This window comes from Myotis daubentonii, chromosome 5 (assembly GCF_963259705.1).
Source record: "Myotis daubentonii chromosome 5, mMyoDau2.1, whole genome shotgun sequence".
In the NCBI taxonomy this organism is placed as follows: Eukaryota; Metazoa; Chordata; class Mammalia; order Chiroptera; family Vespertilionidae; genus Myotis; species Myotis daubentonii.
The window spans coordinates 552,965-574,481 of record NC_081844.1 but is presented as its reverse complement, the minus strand read 5'-3'; the positions used below and the strand labels follow the sequence as shown (position 1 = coordinate 574,481).

Below are 21,517 nucleotides of genomic sequence, written 5' to 3'. Positions count from 1 at the left end.
AAAGAAAGAAATGCTGCTGATTAACGAGCAAAAGAGTTGTAGCCTTACAGGCTCGCGGAGTGAGGCTGCCCCCAAACCAGCGCGTCCGAAGCCAGGACAGAACCCAAACAGGCAGGGGCCTCCCGCTGGCCTTTCCGGACCTGGAGAGGTTCCCCCGCGGTGAGCGGAGCGGGGCGACACCCCCCCCCCCCCCCCGCCGCCGCCTCGGGCTCTCAGTCCCCTTCTCCCCACGGTCCCCGGGCTCTGACCCTCTAGACACCTCAGGCCCTGCCCTTCTTCCAAACCTTCTCCCCGAGGCAGGAGAGAGGCGCCTCTTCCCTGTAGGTCAGAGCTCCGGGGTTGGGGAGGTGGGCCCCCGTCGGTCACTGCGCATCAGCTGGGCTCCCAGAGGCGGTGAGGGCGCGCGTGGTGGAGTGCGTGGTGGATGCGGTGGGCGGGTCACGGACAGGAGGAGCGACGTGGGGGGGGGGAGCATGGTGTGGGCGGGGCGTAGGGTGCTGGGCGTGCGCGGTGGGGGGCGGGCGTAGGGTGCTGGGCGCGCGCGGTGGGGGGCGGGCGTAGGGTGCTGGGCGCGCGCGGTTGGGGGGCGGGCGTAGGGTGCTGGGCGCGCGCGGTTGGGGGGCGGGCGTAGGGTGCTGGGCGTGCGCGGTGGGGGGCGGGCGTAGGGTGCTGGGCGTGCGCGGTGGGGGGCGGGCGTAGGGTGCTGGGCGTGCGCGGTGGGGGGCGGGCGTAGGGTGCTGGGCGCGCGCGGTGGGGGGCGGGCGTAGGGTGCTGGGCGCGCGCGGTGGGGGGCGGGCGCAGGGTGCTGGGCGCGCGCGGTGGGGGGCGGGCGCAGGGGGCTGTGGGGGCCCCGGGCGGAAGGCGCGGAGCAGGCGGTTCTGTGCGCCGCGGCTGTGCGCTCCGGGAGGCTCCCGCGGAGAAGGGCCGGGCCCAGGCTGCGCGTTGGGAAATAGGGGAATCCACTGTTTTCCGGGGATTTTCCCGCTTCTGGTTGGGAGGAGGCGTGTCTGCCGCCCCCGGGGCCGATCGCCGGCCGCGCAGACGCTGGGAGCCGCCGCCGCGCGGGGGGAGGGAGGCGCTCCCGGAACACAGCGCGCTCCCAGGGTCCCGCCGACCCGCGCCCGCGCCCGCGAACAGGACCGTCGCCCCGAGCCGAGTCCGCTCCACGGTGAGGCCCCCAGACCCGGGGCTCCCGGAGGGAGGGAAGCCGGTGTCCCCACGTCCCTCCTCCCTCCCGCGGCCAGTGCTGCGCGTTCACCGGGGAGGGCGCCGTGAGGGGCGGGGAGGGGGGAGTAAAAGTGTCGGAGGGACACTCGCCGCCCGGAACAGGCCCCTGTGCACAGTCCACCTCGTTTTAAACAACAAGCGCTGAGAATGTGGGCAACTGCGGGCACGCCCGACCCCCCGGGGCGCCCCGCTGTCTGTGAAGCAGCGAGGAACTGGCTCCTTTGACCAAAAATATCTCCACGGGCGGCCGTTGATGGTCAAACCCCGTCCCCCGCCACTGGCTTCGCGGGGCCTGGCGGGGGGCGGCGGGGGGGGGGGCGGTCGGTGGGGACGGGGGAGCGGGTTTCTGCGCTGATCACCCTGCCCATCCTCCCCCAGCCCCCCCAGGTACCCCCCCCCCCCGCCCGCCCGGAGTCAGACGCGGACCCCCTCCCAGCCCCAGATCCCAGGTAAGTGCGCTGCCCGGTGGCCCGCGGGGCGCTCAGGACGCAGCCACCTGCCTCTGGGTGGTGCTGTGATCAAGGCCCCCTCCCCCCCCCCCAAAGCCTGGCGCCTTTTTTAATTTTTTAAAATATATTTTTATTGATTTCAGAGAGAAAGGGAGAGGGAGAGAGAAACACCAACGATGAGAGAGAATCATGGATCGGCTGCCTCCTGCTCGCCCCCACTGGGATCGAGCCCACAACCTGGGCCTGTGCCCTGACCCGGAGCCTTCAGTCCGCAGGCAGAGGCTCTATCCACTGAGCCGAACCGGCCGGCCCCAACGCCTCTTTGTTTCTATTTATCCCAGTTCATTTGCCGACACAGACATTGCTACGGATGTCATCCCAGAGTATCGCAGCCTTTTCATGTCTGACCCCAGGTTACCACTTGAATGATACTCAAGTCTCCACTTCATGTCATCCCATAAAACCAGATGGTTTGTGATTTTGTAACGAAAATATCCGTGAAATCTGGAATAGATGTTAAGTGCACGTGGCACAAAGGTCAAAGGTCGGGAGCGTGGGGGAGCCCCCTCTGCAGAGGTCACCACTGTGGAAGCCAGCCACTGCTCCAGTTTCCATGGTAACGTGTAGGGTTTGAAAAGGCTGCGTTTGGGCACCTGCCCATTTGTGGGTGCCGTTTATGTGTTTTAAACACTAGAGGCCCAGTCCTTCGGGGTGGCCTGTGGGGATCGGGCCCCAGTCGCACCCCCAGCCTCACAGCAACGCCTGGCGCCCCGCCTTGGCCTGGTGCTGCCCCCTCACCTGCTCTACCATTCGCCTTCAGGGTGATTGATTTGGGGTGCGTGCCCCCCCCAACACACACACACACTGGGCTCTCTCAGGGCCTGGGAGCTGGGCGGTGGCCCCGCCCCCCACCACGCTGGTCTCCATCTGTGGGGTGATCAGGCTCCTGCTCGCACCCACCTTGGCCTGGCGCCACCTGCTCACCTGCTCCACCGTGGTCCCACTCTCGTTGGGGCCCATCAGGGCCAGCAGCACCTCCACTGCCAGCGCTGTGTCACCGACACCTACCCTGTTCTGTGCCACCTCCTGGTGGTCAGTGCATGCCATAGTGAGTGGTCAAATGACAGCCCAAGGAGACAATTTGCATATTAGGCTTTTATTATATACTAAAGGCCCGGTCATGAAAAATTCATGCACTGGAGGGGGGTCCTTCAGCCCGGCCTGCCCCCTCTCTCTGTCCAGGAGCCCTCAGGGGCGGGAGGCGACCTGGTGATCAGGGGAAGGTGACGCCCCATCACACCTCTGCTGCTGCCACTGCCGGCAGCGCAAGCCTTGGCCGGCCCTGGTTACCTGAGCCTTGGGTGGCCCTGGGGCTAAGGGGACTGGGTGCTGCCATCTTGTGGCTGTGGGCGCTGCCATCTCTGAGGGCGGGGCAGTCAATTAGTATATTCCCTCCTTATTGGCCGAGGGCGCCGCCATCTTTGCGATAGTGCGAGAGTTAATTAGCATATTCCCTCTTTATTAGATAGGATATTTTTATTGATTTCAGAAAGGGAGAGGGAGATAGAAACATCAATGGTGAGAGAGAATCATTGATTGGCTGCCTCCTACATGCCCCCTACTGGGGATGAGCCCTTAACCTGGACGTGTGCCCTTGACCGGAATCGAACCTGGGACCTTTCAGTCCGCAGGCCCACCCTTTATCCAGAGCCAAACTGTTAGGGCTCGTGTTTGTGTTTTAAAGAAAAGACCCACCTATTTTACCTTTCAGGGTGTTTTTTGGTTAGTTTCTGTCTTTTCTGGTTTTCTACCGACCATCCTGGAGTGGCAGGGCTCAGGCCACTCACAGGGGGGCCTTGCAGGTGGACGTGTTAAATGGGCAGAGCGTCCCTCTGTGTTCTTGACGTCAGAGACAGGTTCACCCTAACAACCTGGCTGCCCCCTTGCCAGCAAGTAGGAACCGGTCCACACACCTGGGGGTGGACCAGCGGGTCCCTCCCAGCGCCAGGCTCCAGCCGTGTCCTGCTGATGCTAATACACATGCCTCCCTGCGCCCTGCCCGGCCAGGGTCACAGCTACAGTCTCTAAAATCACAGCCGGGGGTGGACTCCCCGATGTTAGCGCTGTGGGTTGATGCGTGCTGTCTTTGATTTCATCGTAATTTTTACCACAAATGGGCCCATGATCTTAAGGGTTCCTTTCACTTTTCCTGTTTCCAGCCGAGCGTCTCCGTGGCTGATACAATAGGGTGTAAAAACCTGCACGCAGAATCGGTTACGGAAGTAAAGTTACATAACGTATTTCCAAATGAATAGAAAATTGCTTAGCTCTGGCGTTTGTTGAATAAGTTGACAGTTGGATTTTTAGCAGCATCACTTTGTCAAACAAGCAAAAAAAAAACCTGTATGTTACAACAGCAGGAACCACAGAAAGGAAATGAAAGCATTGCTTTTTTAAACCAGCTCTGATACTAACATCTACTACAGGCGGCAGACAGAAAACATTGAAGTCACAAATCAGCCTCGCTTAGGATTTAGAGCCCCAAGCCCCAAACCAGGGTTTGAAGAATGCAGGCAGCCAGCCTACGGCCTGGGGATGGGGCTTCCCAACACACTGACTTAGAGGTCGGTGCCGCTGGGAAAGAATGAGGTGCATTTATGTGTAGAGATGGGAAAAGCATCCATTTGTATTATTAATTGAAAAACGCAAGACCTAGTATGCTTGTTGTGTAAAGAATTTTTTTATGGGAAAAATCAACTTTACAACTGCTGATTCTAGAAGAGGAAACAGGATTAGGGTGGAGGGAAGATACTTTTTAAAAATACATATTTTTATTGATTTCAGAGAGGAAGAGAGAGGGAGATACAGAAACATCAATGATGAGAATCATTCATTGGCTGCCTCCTGCACACCCCACACTGGGGATCAAGCCCGATACCTGGGTGTGTGCCCTTGACTGGAATCGAACCCGGTTCCCTTCAGTCCGCAGGCTGACCCCTATCCACTGAGCCAAACTGGCTATGGTGGGGAGATACTTTTTTTAAAAGCCTTTACTGTTTGAATTTTGTAATCGTGTGCATGTAACCCTTTTTGAAGTTTTAAAATGGCATTTCTGTGTCAAAATAACCTCCAGGGGTTTTGGTAACGAACTCTCCTGTCCTGTGATACCCTCTACCCCACTGACTGCTGAGGTCCCTGCAATGGGGGGGAGGGGGCGGCCCTCCCGGGCGCAGGTGTGGCCGGTGTGGTAACAGCAGTTGGGCCGCTTGTGGTTCCTGACAGCTGTCCATCGTTAGGGACGTCTGGCAAAAACAAACAACTCCCGTGGAGTCTGACTGTGCTTAGAACTACGTCAGAGAGGCTTTTTAAAAAATATATACTTTATTGATTTTTTACAGAGAGGAAGGGAGAGAGATATAGAGAATTAGAAACATCGATGAGAGAGAAACATCCATCAGCTGCCTCCTGCACACCCCCTACTGGGGATGTGCCTGCAACCAAGGTACATGCCCTTGACCGGAATTGAACCTGGGACCCTTTAGTCCGAGGGCCAATGCTCTATCCACCGAGCCAAACCGGCTAGGGCCATCAGGGAGACTTTTAAAGTTGTCACGTCTACATATTAAAATGGTAAAATAATCTTTGAAATAACTTACTATTTTTAACCGTTTACCTACTAGAAGTACAAATGATGACAGTAAATGTTGCAATTATTTATGACTTTTTAAATCTTTCTTTAATCAGGTTTCAGAATTCACATCCATCTAATTTTAACAGTAAATGATAGCTTTTATAGGTTCGTCCTCTGAGGACATTCAGATCAAAGGCAAGACCCCTTATTCCTGATTCCCTTTTCAAGCACGGCTGCCCTGCTGTCTGGCCCCAGCAGCTCCACTTAAATGAGAAGGAAACTGGGGTTTCGTTATGCCCCCCACAAACCACTTTATTATCAATAATTACTTCTTTTGTTGTTGGATTACATGTATGGTCTTATCAAACTAGAAATGAAAAAGAGATAGGAAAAGGGTAACACCAATTCACAGAGCTTGGTATACAATTTCATGTATAATTGAAAGGATTCTACGTATTGTTTTCTTAACTTAAAATCTAAATGACCTATCAGAAGATTTTCATCAAATATGAGAATCAAGATTTCATTGCCTCGCCCAGCTGGCGTGGCTCAGTGGTTGAGCATCGACCTGTGAACCAGGAGGTCACGGTTCAATGGGTTGTGATCTCCAATGTGGGGCATGCAGGAGGCAGCCGATCAATGATTCTCATCATCGATGTTTCTATCTCTCCCTCTCCCTTCCTCTCTGAAATCAATCAACCCTATATATTAAAGAGGTAATATGCAAATTGACCATCACATCCTCACACAAGATGGCCGCCCCCATGTGGTCACAAGATGGTTGGCAGGGGAGGGCAGTTGGGGGCAACCGGGCTAGCAGAGGAGGGCAGTTGGGGGTGACTGGGCTGGCAGGGGAGGGCAGTGGGGGTGACCGGGCTGGCAGGGGAGTAGTTAGGCGTCAATCAGGCTGGCAGGGGAGTGGTTAGGGAGAGATCAGGCTGGCAGGCAGAAGTGGTTAAGGGCAATCAGGCAGGCAGGCAGGCTAGTGGTTGGGGGCCAGCAGTCCTGGATTGTGAGAGGGACATCCCCTGAGGGGTCCCAGATTGGTGAGGGTGCAGGCTGGGCTGAGGGACACCCCCCCCCCATGCACGAATTTCATGCACCAGGCCTCTAGTGTGTGTGTGTGTGTGTGTGTGTGTGTGTGTGTGTGTGTAAAATATATGTATATATTAAAAAAAAAGGTCTCAGTGCCCAGAGTGGGATGTGAGCTAACGTGCTGCTGACTTGCAGGCGGGTGCTGCCGCCGCCATGTCCAGTTTCGAAGACGCAGACACGGAAGAGACAGTGACGAGTCTGCGGATCACCATTTACCATCCTGGCCAGATGCAAAATGGGATATTCCAGTCGATAAGGTTCTATAACCCAGAGAAGCTCCCGTCCAGCGAAGTGGTGAAATTTGGCCGAAATTCCACCATCTGTCGCTACACTTTTCAGGACAAGCAGGTTTCGCGAGTCCAGTTCTCCCTGCAGCTGTTTAAAAAGTTCGACAGCTCCGTGCTCTCTTTTGAGATTAAGAACATGAGCAGGAAGACCAGCCTGCTGGTGGACAGCACGGAGCTGGGCTACCTGAACAAAGCGGAGCTGCCCTACAGGTGCATGGTCCGCTTTGGCGAGTACCAGCTCCTGGTGGAGAAGGAAGACGGGGAGTCCCTGGAGTTTTTCGAGACTCTGTTCGTTATGTCCCCCAGGCCTCTCCTGCAGGAACACGACTGGCCCGCACGCAAGCCCACCCCCGAGTTCTGCAGGTCCTCGTCCTGGTGCACCCAGAGCACTTCCCTGAGTGCTTCTCCCAGGGAAATGGATGAGAATGAGTATTAGGCACAGGCAAGAGCAGAGGCGGACGGAGCGCTCTGCGGGCGCCACTGACTGCGTTTACCTGCAGCCCGGCTGTCGCCTGCTGATGCCGTGGAGTCGGACCCAGGGCTGCCGTTCCACAGCCTGTAATTCGTGGGCGGCACCGACTCGGTTGCCTGGTGCATGGCTGGACGTGCTGAGGGTTCGTGCACATGGCGTGTGGTGATGGAGTGATGACCAATAAATGGGTTGTAGGGTTTTCTGTTTACACCTGATGTTAGTCCTGTGCTTTGTTTTGTAAGAACCACCTCTAGGTCACATCATTTCACAGTAGCCACTGGTTTTAAGGCCACGGCTACAGGCAGATGGTTGCCTGCTGGTTGTCAGGCACCGGCCTGGAGGGGAGCGTGTGTTAGTGTCTGCGCATCGCTGTGGCTTTAATGTGGGAGCTTATCTGAGCTAATACCTTGACTTCCGACCGATGGGATTATAGTATGTGTCTGTTCTCAAGAATAAAGCTCTTGTCTGTAATCAGCACCTAAAAACAGCACTTAAAACATTTTATTGAACCACTGTGCTAGATGCAGACGTATGTTTCAGTTTTCTTACCCAATTTTAAACTGATCTTTATGTCCTAGTAAAATGTTTAATTCCACGAATTCCTAATGTCAACAGCACCTACGCACCTAATAAAACCTGTTTAATTCTCGAACCATTTTCTTGGAAACTCTAAGGACAGGGCCAGTGCGGCCGAGCCCGGGGCTGTGCACTCAGACACGCAGCTCTGCCCGCGTGTGTCCGAACCATTCTCCTCCCCTCCTCACTCCGTGTGCTGACCCAGGGCCACTGGATGCCAGGATCGATCAGAGAACCCGACCTCCCAAGGGCCAGTGGCCCGCCCTCCACCAGTCAGCTCTCCGCAGGTGCCATTTGAGACTGCCGAGCGGGGTGCTGGTAGGAGGTACTGCAGCTAGGCTGTCTCTGACCCCCCTCTCCTACCCATGTCTGACCCCTCAGAAGACTCTGCTCTGCGTTCCAACAGCTGTACCCGCCCCGGCCCCACCGTGTCCCATGAGGGGTGCCCTCTACAACCCGCCTGCACAGCGGCTAGAGCACTTTTTCAAAAATGCCTGTGTGCTCACTGTTCCTCCAGCTTCCTATTCTACATCAAGTAAAACTCACCTTGCCCTCTGGCGTGGCTCAGTGGCTGAGCGCTGACCTATGAACCAGGAGGTTGATTCCTGGTCAGGGCACATGCCCAGGCTGGGGGTTTGATCCCCAGTGTGGGGTGTGCAGGAGGCAGCTGATCAATGATTCTCGTCATTGATGTTTCTATCTCATCAATGTTTCTCTCTCTCCCTCTCCCTTTTAAAATCAATAAAAATACATGGTTTTTTTTGTTTTTTTGTTTTTTAAACTCATCCTTCTCCATGCCTACAGGCCTCACATGACTGGCCAAGTGGTCTTTTCTGCTCGGAACATACAAACTCCCTCCCACCTCACCGTGCACGTTCGGTTCCCTTTGCTTACCACATGCTTCGCAGGCCTTTGCCCGGGCTGGTCCTGCTCCAGTGTCTCAGGTCCAAGACCGTCTCCTCACAGAGGGCTCCTGACCTGTCAAACCCAGTCCCCCGTCCCCTTGCTGCCCTGTCCGTCATCCAGTGTCTCTCCTGCTGTCATCTGTGATTTCCCAATTACTTGCTATTGTCTGTCTCTCTTGCCAGAAGGTAAACAAAACAGAAACTTTTCAATGCGATGTCCCCACGCTTACCCTACCAGACACAGTAGATTCTCCAATATTTGCTGAAAAATCAGTTATTTCCAGTATTTTTAATAAACATAAAGAAATCAGCCCTAGCCAGTTGGGCTCAGAGTGTCAGCCTGCAGACTGAAGGGTCCTGGATTCAGTTCTGGTCAAGGGCTCATGCAGAAGGCAACCCATCGATGTGTCTCTCTCTGCTTCTCCTTCCCTTCCACTCTAAAAATCAATGGAAAAATATTCCCAAGTGAGGATTAACAACAACAAAAAATTTAATATCCTCTTCATAGCAGGTAAAACATTTTCAAGTTTAGTTCCAGCCTGCTTTCCTAATTTACTACTTTTTGTCTTCATAGCAGATTTAATAAAATAACTGTCAGAAGTCAGGGTCACTGCCTGTTAGGAGACATGTGTACTACTATTTGTAATACCTAAAACAATTAAAAAAATTTTTAAGAAATAAAAAAATAAAGAAAAAAATAATTATGGCATGTTTATGGAATAAAACAATAATTTTTAAAATTAGTTTTTAAATGTAAAAATGTGTTTATTCACAATCCTCGACAAGCTGCCATTCCTCCAAAAAATATTTTATGAACAAAATGCAAAAAAATTACAATAGTAGCTTATGCCAAACAAAGAATATACATCAGATGTATATAAACTTCAAAAAGCATATCAGGCAGTGTGAGTATAGATTACCTTTAAAATATTTCCCATGACATAGCTACAATGTAAATTATGCGAACACAGACATAACCAATAGCGTTACCGAACACGTCTACATACTTAGTGGCGTGTGTAGGTCTATGAGATAAAGTGACAGAACCACAGACGCCCTTGCCGAGCAGCTCAGACACTGAAAGGACCACGGGATGCGTTGAGTGCAGCAAGATTCCGAGTCGCTATTTACACCTGGGCCTTCCTATGGTCTTGAGAACATGCACTGTCATTGTCGCAAGACAAAGAAAAGGAAAAAGCACTGAGGAAAAAACCAAGTTTGCTGACTGACATCACATCAATTCTCAGCACAATCCAGACAAGCCACTGGGCGTCTCCTTGGCCTTTGAAGTTGGTGCCTAACCTTCAGAGGAAAGAGCTCACTGTCCACCCCAAAGAGGAGGCGTATTTATTGATGGACTTAATCCCAGCCCATTAGTGCTCCTTGAATTACAAGACAAAGGAAACTCAATAGAAATCCACAGATCCTTTCACACCAGAAAGGATTTATTTACTCTGAAATACCCGTATTTCCTTGTTAGGTTTTCCTTTCTTATTAAATGATGCAGAGAATAAGATCTTTCTAAGACCGGTCACTGGAAATAAAAAAAAAAAGACGTCTAGAAATTTAATATATCAACTAAAGTCAACATTCATGTGTAGCGCATGTAAAAGGAGGTGAACATTCATCTTCAATTACTCCTGATCACCAACTTCAAGTGTTCCAACTCGGGAAGCTTCCTCTGTCATCTCCTACGTGGATGTGCAGTCAGTGTGGACAGAGAATGACACGTGGGCATTCGAGTCGCCTCCTGAAGTAACCGCTACGACCAGGTGGTGACTGAGCTGAGGGACAGGCATGTGGAGCGGGATCGTCATTCTGAGTCTGAGCCGGGCTCCGTCCTCTGCTCCCTCCCTCTGCTGAGCGTAACACCCAAAGCCTTAACACTCGCAGTCGGACACTGAATAAGCTTCTGCAGACACACTAAGTAAACCAACACAGCCATCCTAGAAAGAACACCTACAGACTGCACACGGGAATGTACTTGGTACCGTGACAGAACCATGAACTTGTTTTGAAAACGAAGGCAGATGCTGAAATTGCACTTGTTCTGAAGAGTTCAGATCCAGCCCATCTCCGGTCCTTTCCGACAGCTTGTACACGGCTCCCACCTCCGGTGCCAAGGCTCAGCATGATTTACACATTCTCGCTGGGGTTGCACTGGGTCCCACCTGCCAAGCCGGGTCACAAGATCTGACCCCCTCGCGTCTGTGGCTCTCCGCCCACTGGCTGCCCGCCGGGCTCCGACAGGTCTAGCACGGGGTTCACGAAGCCAGAGAACTCGGAGTTGCCGTTGTCGTCCACGTCGGCGCTCACGAAGTCGCTCTCCCACTCCAGCCCATTGGAGTCGTCGGAGGCGGACGCGGCGTGGCTCCCGGGCCTCCGGCCGCCCCTGAGCGCCGCCCGCAGGATGTCCTCCTCCGTCCGAGAGCGCTCGCGCACTGGGAGCATCCGGTTCATGCCTGGAGGGGGCCAAGGTGTTCAACATCTCAGCGGAGGTGAAAACGCCACATGAAAAGACCTCCCAGGGTAACGTCTAGTTTGTATCTAACAATCAGACCCTATTTGTGAGTTACAGAGCCAGCACCATGGAGGCCTCTCACGGGTCATGCGTCTCACCCTGGAGCGCGCCTCAGAGAAATGCACTCACTCACCCAAGGGCAGCTGGGACGCAACGCGCCCACCTAAGGAGATGAAATGTCTGAGGAGCCATAAATCACACAGAAGGAACGGAGGACCTAATGGCTGTCAGTCATACACGGACAAACCCGTGCACCTGCCAATCCTCTCCTCCTGGGTGATAACTTCCTTTCCCGGAGGGAACGGGGCTCCAAGAGTAATGACAACATCCTGGCCCAGCACTGCCTAGTTCCCGTGAATGTTGACGTGTATTACGCACGGCTCTCCTGCTCTGCTCACAGCTGGGAACCTGGCAGGAAGGAGAAGGGGCCTGTGTCAGGGCTCCAAGCGGGCTCCCGGCTCTGCCACACAACCCAGCAGAGGCGGGCCAGGGACTGCACCTCATTCTGAACAGAAAGAAACTGGCCAGTAAATGGAAAGTCCCATATCCTTGGGAGAAAAACAATGTCATTTTATTGGTAGAAGGAAGCGAGGGAGGGAAGACAAATTCAAATTTGTAAGTGTAGGACCAACATAAGTCAAAGAATTAACATCTAGGACTAGAAAAGGGATTATAAGAAAATTTCCCTAAACAGAGTCAATAATTTTGTTTTCTGACCTTAACGAATCAAACCCTACAGTAAGAGAAGAACATTTAAATACGTATCAATGTTGTCTGTCACTCATGAAAAATCACCAAGACTCAACATAGCAGAGCAAGTCATTTCTATAGACAAGACATAAACATGAGCTGCTGCAAACATCGCTCTGAGGGTTTGCATTCGATGGAATGACTGGGCCAAAGGAAGCTGGACTGCATATTGGGCTCCTAGTGGGCTCTGCCCTGACCTCGCGGTTCATGATTCTACGTGATGATAATCCAGTTAATGACCTGAATAACGACCTCCAAAGACATGTTACCTACAAATCTGATTAGCATACAGCATGGATGACAGAACAGAAATTAAAATAACTGAAAGGCTTTGGGTCAAATTGAACTAGATGCTAAAATAAAAATAAACTTAAAGTCTGCTGACTGGAATTCAAATATGCAATAACCTCAGTACAGGAATAGGGAAACAGTACTTAGCTCAGAAGAAGAGCAAAGTTAAAGCAATTCTTGGTAAAATTATTCGAGCGCTGACATATCTGTTTCTTTATTAATAAAAAAAAAAGACTTCTATGGGAGGATATCTAAGGTCCATTCCTTCCCAAAACCCTATGAAGAATGTAATGATTATTATTTTTCTTAAAGTCCTATGTTCTATAATTGGTTCTTCTGTTTGGATTATTTATTTCTTAAAATGAAAATGAAAACTTGGGCTTTATGCAGTAGAACAGTCTTTTTTTTTTTTTTTTTTTTTTTTAAATCCACATTTTAGCTATAATTTTGAGTACTTACTATTTATAACACCCTGTACTGGGTCTTTTATAGAAATTGTATTTAATCTTCACAACATGAATGCCTTCATTTTTTTTTCAAATATTTACCAACTGCCTATTATGGGCCAGGCAGTGAGGACAAATCAGGGAATGTCACTCTTTAAAGTAGGTTTATTACTCCCTTTTAGGTAAACAAACTGCAGCTTGGAGAGATTGAGAAATCTGCCTAAAGCACCACAGCCAGGAAGACATGCAGCTAAAATCAAATTCGAGTCGTGTCACAGCTTTTATACCAGAACTACAAACTGCCCTGATCATGAACCAAGGTCACTAACTGCTGGCTTTAGGTTGCCCACAAGGGGGCAGCCACTCTTCTGGACTGAGGCTCAATGGGCTAGATTACAAAACCCTTAGATTGAAAAATTAACATTTAAGCCCTAGCCGGTTTGGCTCAGTGGATAGAGCGTCAGCCTGTGGATGGAAGGGTCCTGAGTTAGGTTCCAGTTAAAGGCATGTACCTTGGTTGCAGGCTCCTCCCTGGGCCTGGGCCCCGGTCAGGGTGCATGCAGGAGGCAACCAATCAATGTGTTTCTCTTACATCGACATTTCTGTCTTTCATTCTCTCTAAAAAAAAAAATCAATGGAAAAATATCCCCGGGTGAGGATTAACAAAAAAGAAAAAGAAACGAAAAATTAACGCCTAGGAGGCAAAAGTCAGCAGGACCCCAAGCACCTGCAGCTGACACCTGTGGGAGCAGCTGTGGGGGAGGAAGTACAGCCAGAACCATGTCCGTCAAGGTGGAGATTCAAGGCAGAGCCAGCCTCTGGGGTAAGGAGCCCCAGCCACTGGACAGCTGGCACGATGACATTGGGGTTGAACCTCACAAGTCGGGGGTGGGGGGGGGTCCTCCCACACCTGGGACACCAACAATCAAGTCCCAGTTACAACAGGGGAGCCCAAACAAAGCACACAAGGGGCATTCCTAGAGCATCCAGCTCAGGGGAACAAAGAGACTGCACCACTGGACCCCTCAAGACACTTTCTACATGAGGCCATCCCACTAAGACGGGGAGGGATAGCATCCTATCTGATACACAGAAGCAAATACAGAGACATAAAATGGGGAGACAAAGAAACAGCTCCTAAATGAGAGAAAAGAAGGACTCTCCAGAAAAGAACTAAGTGAGGTGGAGGCAAGCAACCTATCAGACATAGAGTTCAAAGCAATGATCATAAAGGTGCTTAAGGAACTTAGTGCAAATTACAACACATGAGAAGGGAAACAGAGGCCATTAACAGGGATCAGACAGAAAAGCTAAATGATATATCTGACATGAAGAACACACTGGAAGGACTTAAAAGTAGAACTGGATGAAGCAGAGGACCGAATCAGTGATTTTAAAGATAAGACAGGATAGAAATAAATACCCAATTAGAGCAGCAAATAGAAAAAAGAATTAAAAAGCAGGAAGATAGCTTAAGAGAGCTCTGGGACAACATGGAATGTAACAACAACACTCGCATTACAGGAATATCAGAAGGGAAAGAAGGTGAGCAAGGAACAGATAACCCGTTTAAAGAAATAGTGACAGAAAACTTGCCCAACTGTCACACACATTCAGGAGGCACAGAGTGTCCCAATCAAGATGAACCCAAAGAGGCCCACACCTAGACAACATCGTAATTAAAATGGCAAGTGTTAAAAAAAATGAAAGAAACTTAAAGGCAGCAAGAGAGAAAGGCAGAAAATCACCTACAAAGGAATTCCCATTAGAATGACAGCTGACTTCTCAATGGAAACACTCCAGGCCAGAAGGGAGTGGCATGAAGTACTCCAAGTAATGAAAAGCAAGGGCCTAAATCCAAGAGTACTGTATCCAGTGAGGCTATCATTTAAAACTGAAGGCAAAATAAAAAGCTTTCCAGACAAAAAAGGTTAAAGGAGTACATTACCACCAAACCAGCAATGCAAAAAACGTTAAAGGGACTGCTTTAAGAAGAAGAAAAGGAGAGAGAGGATCATAGGCATAAAGAAAACAAAAATGGCAATAAATACCTATCAATAATAAACTTACATGTAAATGGATTAAATGCTCTGATCAAAAGTCATAGGATGACTGAATGGATAAGAAAACATGACCCATATACATGCTGTCTATGATACCCATTTCAGAACAAAAGATATACAGAGACAAAATGAAGGGATGGAAAAATATATTCCAAGCAAATGGAAAGAAAAATAAAGCTGGAGTAGCAGCAATACTCTTATCAGACCAAACAGACTTCAAAACAAAGGCCATAACAAGAGACAAAGAAGGTCACTATATAATACTAAAGGGAATGATTCAACAAGAAAATAGAACCCTTGTATACATACATGCACCCAACACAGGAGCACCAAAGGACATTAAAGAACTCTTGATGGACCTTAAGGGAGAGACTGACAGCAATAGTCATAGTAGGGGACTTTAATACACCATTGACTTCACTGGATAGATCTTTCAGACAAAAAAGTAACAAGGAAACAGAGACCTTAAATGACACACTAGGTCAGATGGCTCTAACTGACATTTACAGAACATTTCACCCCAAAACAACAGAATATACATTCTTCTCAAGTGCACATGGAACATTCTCAAAGACAGACCACGTTAGGGCACAAAACAAGTTTATACAAATTCAAGAAGACTGATATAAAACCAAGCATCTTCTCAGATCACAATGGCATGAAGTTAGAAATCAAGTACAATAAAAAAAATTCAAAAACACTCAAATACATGGAGGCTAACTAGCATGTTATTAAGCAATTAATGGGTTACCAATGAGATCAAGCAAGAAATTAAAAACTTCCTGGACAAAAATGAAAATAAACACACAACCACCCCAAACCTATGGGACACCGTGAAAGCAGTCCTGAGAGGGAAGTTCATAGCACTGGCATCCCTCTAGAAACAAGAAAAAGGACTAATAAACTATCTAACCCTAAAACTAAATGAATTAGAAAGACAACAGCAAGAAAAGCCAAGAGGAAGTAGAAGGAAGGAAATAATAAAGATTAGAGCAGAAATAAATAACACAGACACAAAACAAACAAAAACCCAGTACAAAAGATCAACAAATCCAAGAACTGGTTCTTTGAAAAGATAAACAAGATTGATAACAAGATTGATGAACCTTTAGCCAGACTCATCAAGAAACAAAGAGAGAGGACCCAAATAAATAAAATCAGAGGTGAAAGAGGTGATATAAAAATGGATACCGCAGAGATACAAAAGGATTGCAAGCAAATACTATGAACAACTATATGCCAACAAACTGTACAATCTGGGTGAAATGGATAAATTCCTAGAAACATACAATCTTCCAAAACTCAAACAAGAGGCATGATAAAACCTGAGTACGCCAATAACAACCAAAGAAATTGAAGCAGTAATTTAAAAACTTCCAGCAAACAAAAATCCTGGACCGGATGGATTTATAGGTGAATTTTTACCAAACATTCAAAGAAGAACTAACACCTACCCTCTTCAAACTATTTCAAAAAATTCAAGAGGAAGAAACATTTCTAAGCTCTTTTTATGAAGCCAGCATCACCCTAATTCCAAAACCAGATAAAGACACTACAAAGAAAGAGAATTACAGGCCAATATTTCCAATGAACACAGACGCTAAAATCCTCAACAAAATATTAGCAAATCAGATCCAGCAAAATATTACAAAGATCATACATCATGATCAAGTGGGATTTATTCTAGGGATGCAAGGCTGGTACAATATTCGCAAATCAATAAATGTGATACATCACATAAACAAATTGAAAGATAAAAACCACATGATCATATCAATAGATGCAGAAAAAGCATTCCACAAAATACAGCACCCTTTTTTGATAAAAACTCTCAGTAAAGTGGGAATAGAGGGATCATACTTCAACAGAATAAAGGCCATATATGACAAACCTACAGCCAACATCATACTCAATGGGCAAAAATTAAAAGCGTTTCCCCTAAGAACAGGAACAAGACAAGGATGCCTGCTTTCAGCACTATTATTCAACATAGTTCTAGAAGTCCTATTCACAGCGATCAGGCAAGAGGAGGAAATAAAGGCATCCAAATAGGAAAAGAAGAAGTAAAACTGTCAGTATTCACAGATGACATGATATTGTACATAGAAAACCCTAAAGATTCCATCAAAAAACTACTAGATTTAATAAATAAATTTGGCAGAGTAGAGGATATAAAATTAACACCCCGAAATCTATGGCGTTTGTACACACCGATAATGGACTCAGAGAAAGAGAAACTTAAAAAACAATCAAAAAACCCATTTACCATTGCAACAAAAAATTAAGATACCTAGGAATAAACTTAACTAAGGAGGTAAAAGACCTCTACTCAGAAAATTACAGGACGCTGAAAAAAGAGATAGAGGAAGACATAAACAAATGGAAGAATATACCGTCTTCATGGATTGGTAGAATCAACATCATTAAAATGTCCATACTACCCAAAGCAATCTATAGATTCAATGCAATCCCCATTAAATACCAACAGCATATTTCACAGACCTAGAACAAACTCTCCAAAATTTTATATGGAATAAAAAAAGAGCCCGAATAGCCGCAGCAATCCTGAGAAAGAAGAACAAAGTTGGGGGAGTCACAATACCAGATATCAAGCTGTATTACAAAGCCACTGATATTTGACAGAGGAGGCAAGAGCATATGATGGAGTCAAGACAGTCTCTTCAATAAATGGTGTTTGGAAAATTGGACAAAAAAGTGAAAGTAAACCATACACAAAAATAAACTCAAAATGGATAAAGGACTTAAACGTAAGATGGGAAACCATAAAAATCTTAGAAGAAACCATAGGCAGCAAATATCAGACATATGTCGTAGCAGTATCTTTACCGATACGTCTCCTAGGACAATGGAAACTAAGAAGAAAATACACAAATGGGACTACATCAAAATAAAAAGCTTCTGCACAGCAAAAGAAACCATCAACAAAACAACAAGAGAGCCCACTGTATGGGAGAACATATTTGCCAATGATACATCTGATAAGTGTTTAATCTCCAAAATTTAACAAAAGGAAGATATACAATCCAATCAAAATATGGGCAAAGGACCTAAATAGACACTTCGACAGTGGACATACAAAAGGTCAAGAGACCCATGAAAATATGCTCAAAATCACTAATCATCCAAGAGATGCAAATCAAAATGACAATGAGGTACCACCTCACACCTGTCAGAATGGCTATCATCAACAAACGACAAGTGCTGGCGAGGATGCAGAGAAAAAGGAACCCTCTTGCACTGCTGGTGGGAATGCAGACTGGTGCAGCCACTGTGGAGAACAGTATGGAGTTTTCTCAAAAAATTAAATATGGAACTGCCATTTGACCCTGTGATCCCACTTCTAGGACTATATCCCAAGAAGCCAGAAACACCAATCAGAAAGGATATATGCTCCCCTATGTTCATAGCAGCATAATTCACCATAGCTACGATTTGGAAACAGCCCAAATGCCCATCAGCAGACGAATGGATTAGAAAACTGTGGTACATCTACACAATGGAATACTACGCTGCGGTAAAAAAAGAAGGGATTCTTACCATTTGCAACGGCATGGATGGAACTGAAGAGCATTATGCTAAGCAAAATAAGCCAGTCAAAGAAAGATAAATATCACATGATCTCACTCATTTGTGGAATAAAGAACAATATAAACTGATGAACTAAAATAGGTCCAGAGACACAGAAGCAACCATCAAGCCAGGGAGGGAAGGCAGGGGTAAGAGATCAACCAAAGGACTTGTATGCATGCATATAAGCATAACCAAAGGACACAGCCAGTAAGGGGCGGGGACATGTGCTGGGAGGGGAAGCAGCTGGGGAGAGGTCAAGCAGGGAAAAAGGAGACAGGTAATACTTCCAACAAAAAATAATTTAAATCAAAAGGAAAAGTAAAACAGCAGTTGATTTCTATAAATTAACAGAGTAAACTGCACGTCAGGTGAACGGTGAGTGTCAGATACCTTCCTCATCTTCCCACTCCAGATCCAAGGACGTGCTGTCGTCATTTCCACTCGTCGATTTGGTTTTGGTCACTAAGTCACAACTGCTTTCTGTATTTGGTGTCAAAACGGTGGCATCTGACGAGAGTCCTGGAATATACACCGAATATGACTAAATGTGATCGGTCGTCTGTACTCAGTACCACAACCACTTACTCGGCAGGAATCTCTCTCCCCAAACACTTCCATGCCTTTTATTGTCACAGAAACAACGACAAACCATTACATCTGTAAGCGTGTTTAGAATAACATACAGCCCCCCCCCATTTCTTTTTGTGTTTCCGCCATTGAGCAGCACAGCAAACATGCAAATGTAAATAATTATAAACTTTTCAAATATAATGAAGTCTACGAATTATTCATCATAATCCATTACAAAGGGGGACAAAGTGGAAAAGGCGGTCTGTGTTAAGAGGGACACGCCCCTGCTGCCCTTCCTGGGAGTGTCCCCTGCACCATGGAGAGCAGCCTTTCCCTCGGGAACCCTGACTTACAGCTCCCACCTCTCCTTTCTCTTTCTGGGGGAAGCTGGGGTCAGAGTAGAACTACATGAGGCCCTGACTCCCCACAGAAATCTGCAGGAAGGGCCCGAGACGGCTGTCTCCAACTTCTGTTGTGTATTAAGGACTCTCACTGACCATTGGGGCAACAGGAACCAAAGGCGGGAATTCCCCGAAACAGAGCCGGGACCCCCAACTATCACCTGCTCGATGTGCTCAAGGAGACGTGAAACGTACACAGAATGCTTTAGAGACTTACTACTACTTCGAAACACTTCATACTGTGACTTTATGTTTCGCAAACAAGATTCGAAGTCGTCTTCTGGTCCTGAGCTGTAACAGAGTGAAACAACTGCTGTCTATATTCATAGCAGAGGGAACATAATGCATGTTTAAATTAACAATGACGCTTGGCTTGGTGATCTGTCCCACCCAAACTCGTAATTACTGCACCATCAGAATAACAATGACAACAGGGCTTAATTTTCTTAATGTCAGCATGAAATGGAAACTAAGATTTTGGCTAATTCTGGTGTCACATCCCCAGAGCTTAGCCATAACGCCCACTGCACAATGTGTAAACGCAGCGTGGGAAAGGAGCAGGAACACTCTTCCAAAAATGACCAGACTGTAAGAGCAGCGGGGCTAAGGGCCGACACAAACAACAGGCATACGTGGCTCATCCAAAGGCATTCGGTGTGTCGTGGCATCATTTCTATATGGAAGACGTGGCCACTCTTAAAACTGCCACAGAATCCATTTAGAGAAACGATCACTTTCCAACATAAAGCAATGTTTGGCATTCTTGCAAGAGCGTGTCTTTGACAAGCACTGATCTTTGGGGAGCAGGCAGGTGAGGGTGTCCACGGACACGCAGCGACACTAACACTTTCACCCGAGCAGCGCGCTGGCCGTACCTGGGGCCCTCGGCTCCGCTGGCGCTGGCGGGGCGGCATCCGGGAACGGCGCCCGGCCTCTCCTGCTTGGAAACACGAAGCGGAACAAAGTCACTGCCGCACAAGCAGAGCGTTAAGACCAGTCATGCGATGCCAAGATGCGCTTTTTTGTAGTTTGTAAAAGAAAACACAAAAACTTAGGAAGTTATTCTACTGAAGTCTTTCCCCTTAAACTCACCACTGTTACGTCTACATTCTCATATCTATGGTTAGAATGTCACTCTATTTTTCAGTGTCTAATCCTTAAGTGGTCAGAACATTCAGCGTTTTAAAAAAATAACTTTAAAAAGATACATCCTTAACAGCCTCCCACACCTGAGGACTCCTCGGACTGGGAGGGCCGAGGGGAGGGCGGACCAGTGCGGACGGCGCAGGAAGCTCCGCTCGGGGAGAAGCAGCGTGGCCCGAGCAGCCCTGGCAGGCTGCGCTGACAGTGATCAGCTGTGTGACTGGCACGTCCCTGACTCCTGTTTGTTCACCTGTAAGTGACAGAGGCTGTGACGCCCCAGCAAACCCCCAGGGCTGCCGCGAAGACCAGATGCGCCCGGAGTACCCGTGCCTTCCTGTGTGGGTGTGCTGTGCAGGCTGTGGAGTCTGTGATGCATACGCAATGCTGTCTGTCTTTAAAAGGCGAGCAGGTAAGAATTACAGTAAAAAGAGTTGCCTACATTACAACCAGAAGAATACTTTTATTTCTTAGTAGAGGTGAGCTCATTTTTAAACTTCCCCACTATTTAGAAATTCCAAAAAAAAAAAGACATTCCCGTGTGATCTAATTACTTATTCGGCTGAAACACACGTGTGCGAGTGAGATAAAAGACACAGGTCACCCGGAAACCCCACAGCCTGTGACGGGCACGACGCTTCGGCTTCTCTGAGTTATAGTCGCTGTTTGTAATGTGACCTCTGCGCCGGCCGTGAGCACGGCAGAGCGCGCTCGTCTCGGCAGAGCATGTGGGAGACACTGAGCTGACCTCGGGCTCTGCGTCCATTGGCTGTAGAATCCCAGCCGGTGCCTCACCTCTGTCCCTCCGCTTCCTCAGCTACAAAATGGGGCTCAACATAGAGCAACACCTAACACCTAACGACCGGACACCCCGGACTGTCGTGAGGACTGAACAGGTAAGACTTGTGAACCACTGAGGACAGTCCGGACACTCAGCCAGGCTCCGCGAAGGTTGCTGTCAGAGCTCCGGGCATTGTAATGCCGTACACCAAGCATGTGAAACTCACAGCCCGTGGGCCACAGGCCTCGTTTATTTGGCCCGTGTTAGCCTTTGAGTTTGACATGCTTGCCAAACACCATGAGCACTGGCAAGGTAGGGCGA

At 48.4% G+C, this 21,517-nt stretch overlaps 2 protein-coding genes and 1 long non-coding RNA gene across 9 annotated transcripts in view; 2 read left to right on the top strand and 1 right to left on the bottom strand.

Annotated features, from left to right (window-relative positions):
- The first annotated feature begins 838 nt into the window (after positions 1-838).
- On the top strand, positions 839-7,813 carry TIFA (TRAF interacting protein with forkhead associated domain). 3 transcript variants are annotated; one of them, XM_059695494.1, is made up of 3 exons: positions 1,046-1,168; positions 2,018-2,146; positions 6,538-7,813. In XM_059695494.1, exons 2-3 carry the CDS (start codon positions 2,144-2,146, stop codon positions 7,123-7,125), a joined length of 591 nt encoding a protein of 196 aa, XP_059551477.1. In that variant the 5' UTR covers positions 1,046-1,168; positions 2,018-2,143; the 3' UTR covers positions 7,126-7,813. The 3 variants fall into 3 exon arrangements, with proteins under 3 accessions (XP_059551479.1, XP_059551477.1, XP_059551478.1); XM_059695496.1 differs by lacking the exon at positions 2,018-2,146 and having other exon boundaries at positions 839-1,168; XM_059695495.1 differs by lacking the exons at positions 1,046-1,168; positions 2,018-2,146 and adding an exon at positions 1,624-1,676.
- A 1,569-nt stretch (positions 7,814-9,382) lies between these two features.
- AP1AR (adaptor related protein complex 1 associated regulatory protein) overlaps positions 9,383-21,517 on the bottom strand; it is a 29,413-nt gene continuing 17,278 nt past the window's right edge. For 3 of the 5 annotated variants that reach the window (XM_059695492.1, XM_059695488.1, XM_059695491.1), the window contains 4 exons: positions 20,151-20,215; positions 19,493-19,566; positions 18,695-18,823; positions 9,383-11,104 (listed from right to left, as the gene is read on the bottom strand). In XM_059695492.1, the coding sequence (XP_059551475.1) occupies positions 10,827-11,104; positions 18,695-18,823; positions 19,493-19,566; positions 20,151-20,215 (546 nt within the window). In that variant the 3' untranslated portion in view covers positions 9,383-10,826. The remainder of the gene's footprint in view (positions 11,105-18,694; positions 18,824-19,492; positions 19,567-20,150; positions 20,216-21,517) is intronic. The other 2 variants (XM_059695493.1, XM_059695490.1) reach the window with 1 other exon arrangement.
- LOC132234544 (uncharacterized) lies at positions 11,585-15,740 on the top strand. Its single transcript, XR_009452894.1, has 2 exons — positions 11,585-13,088; positions 13,138-15,740. It is a non-coding gene; the product is annotated as an uncharacterized LOC132234544 (long non-coding RNA).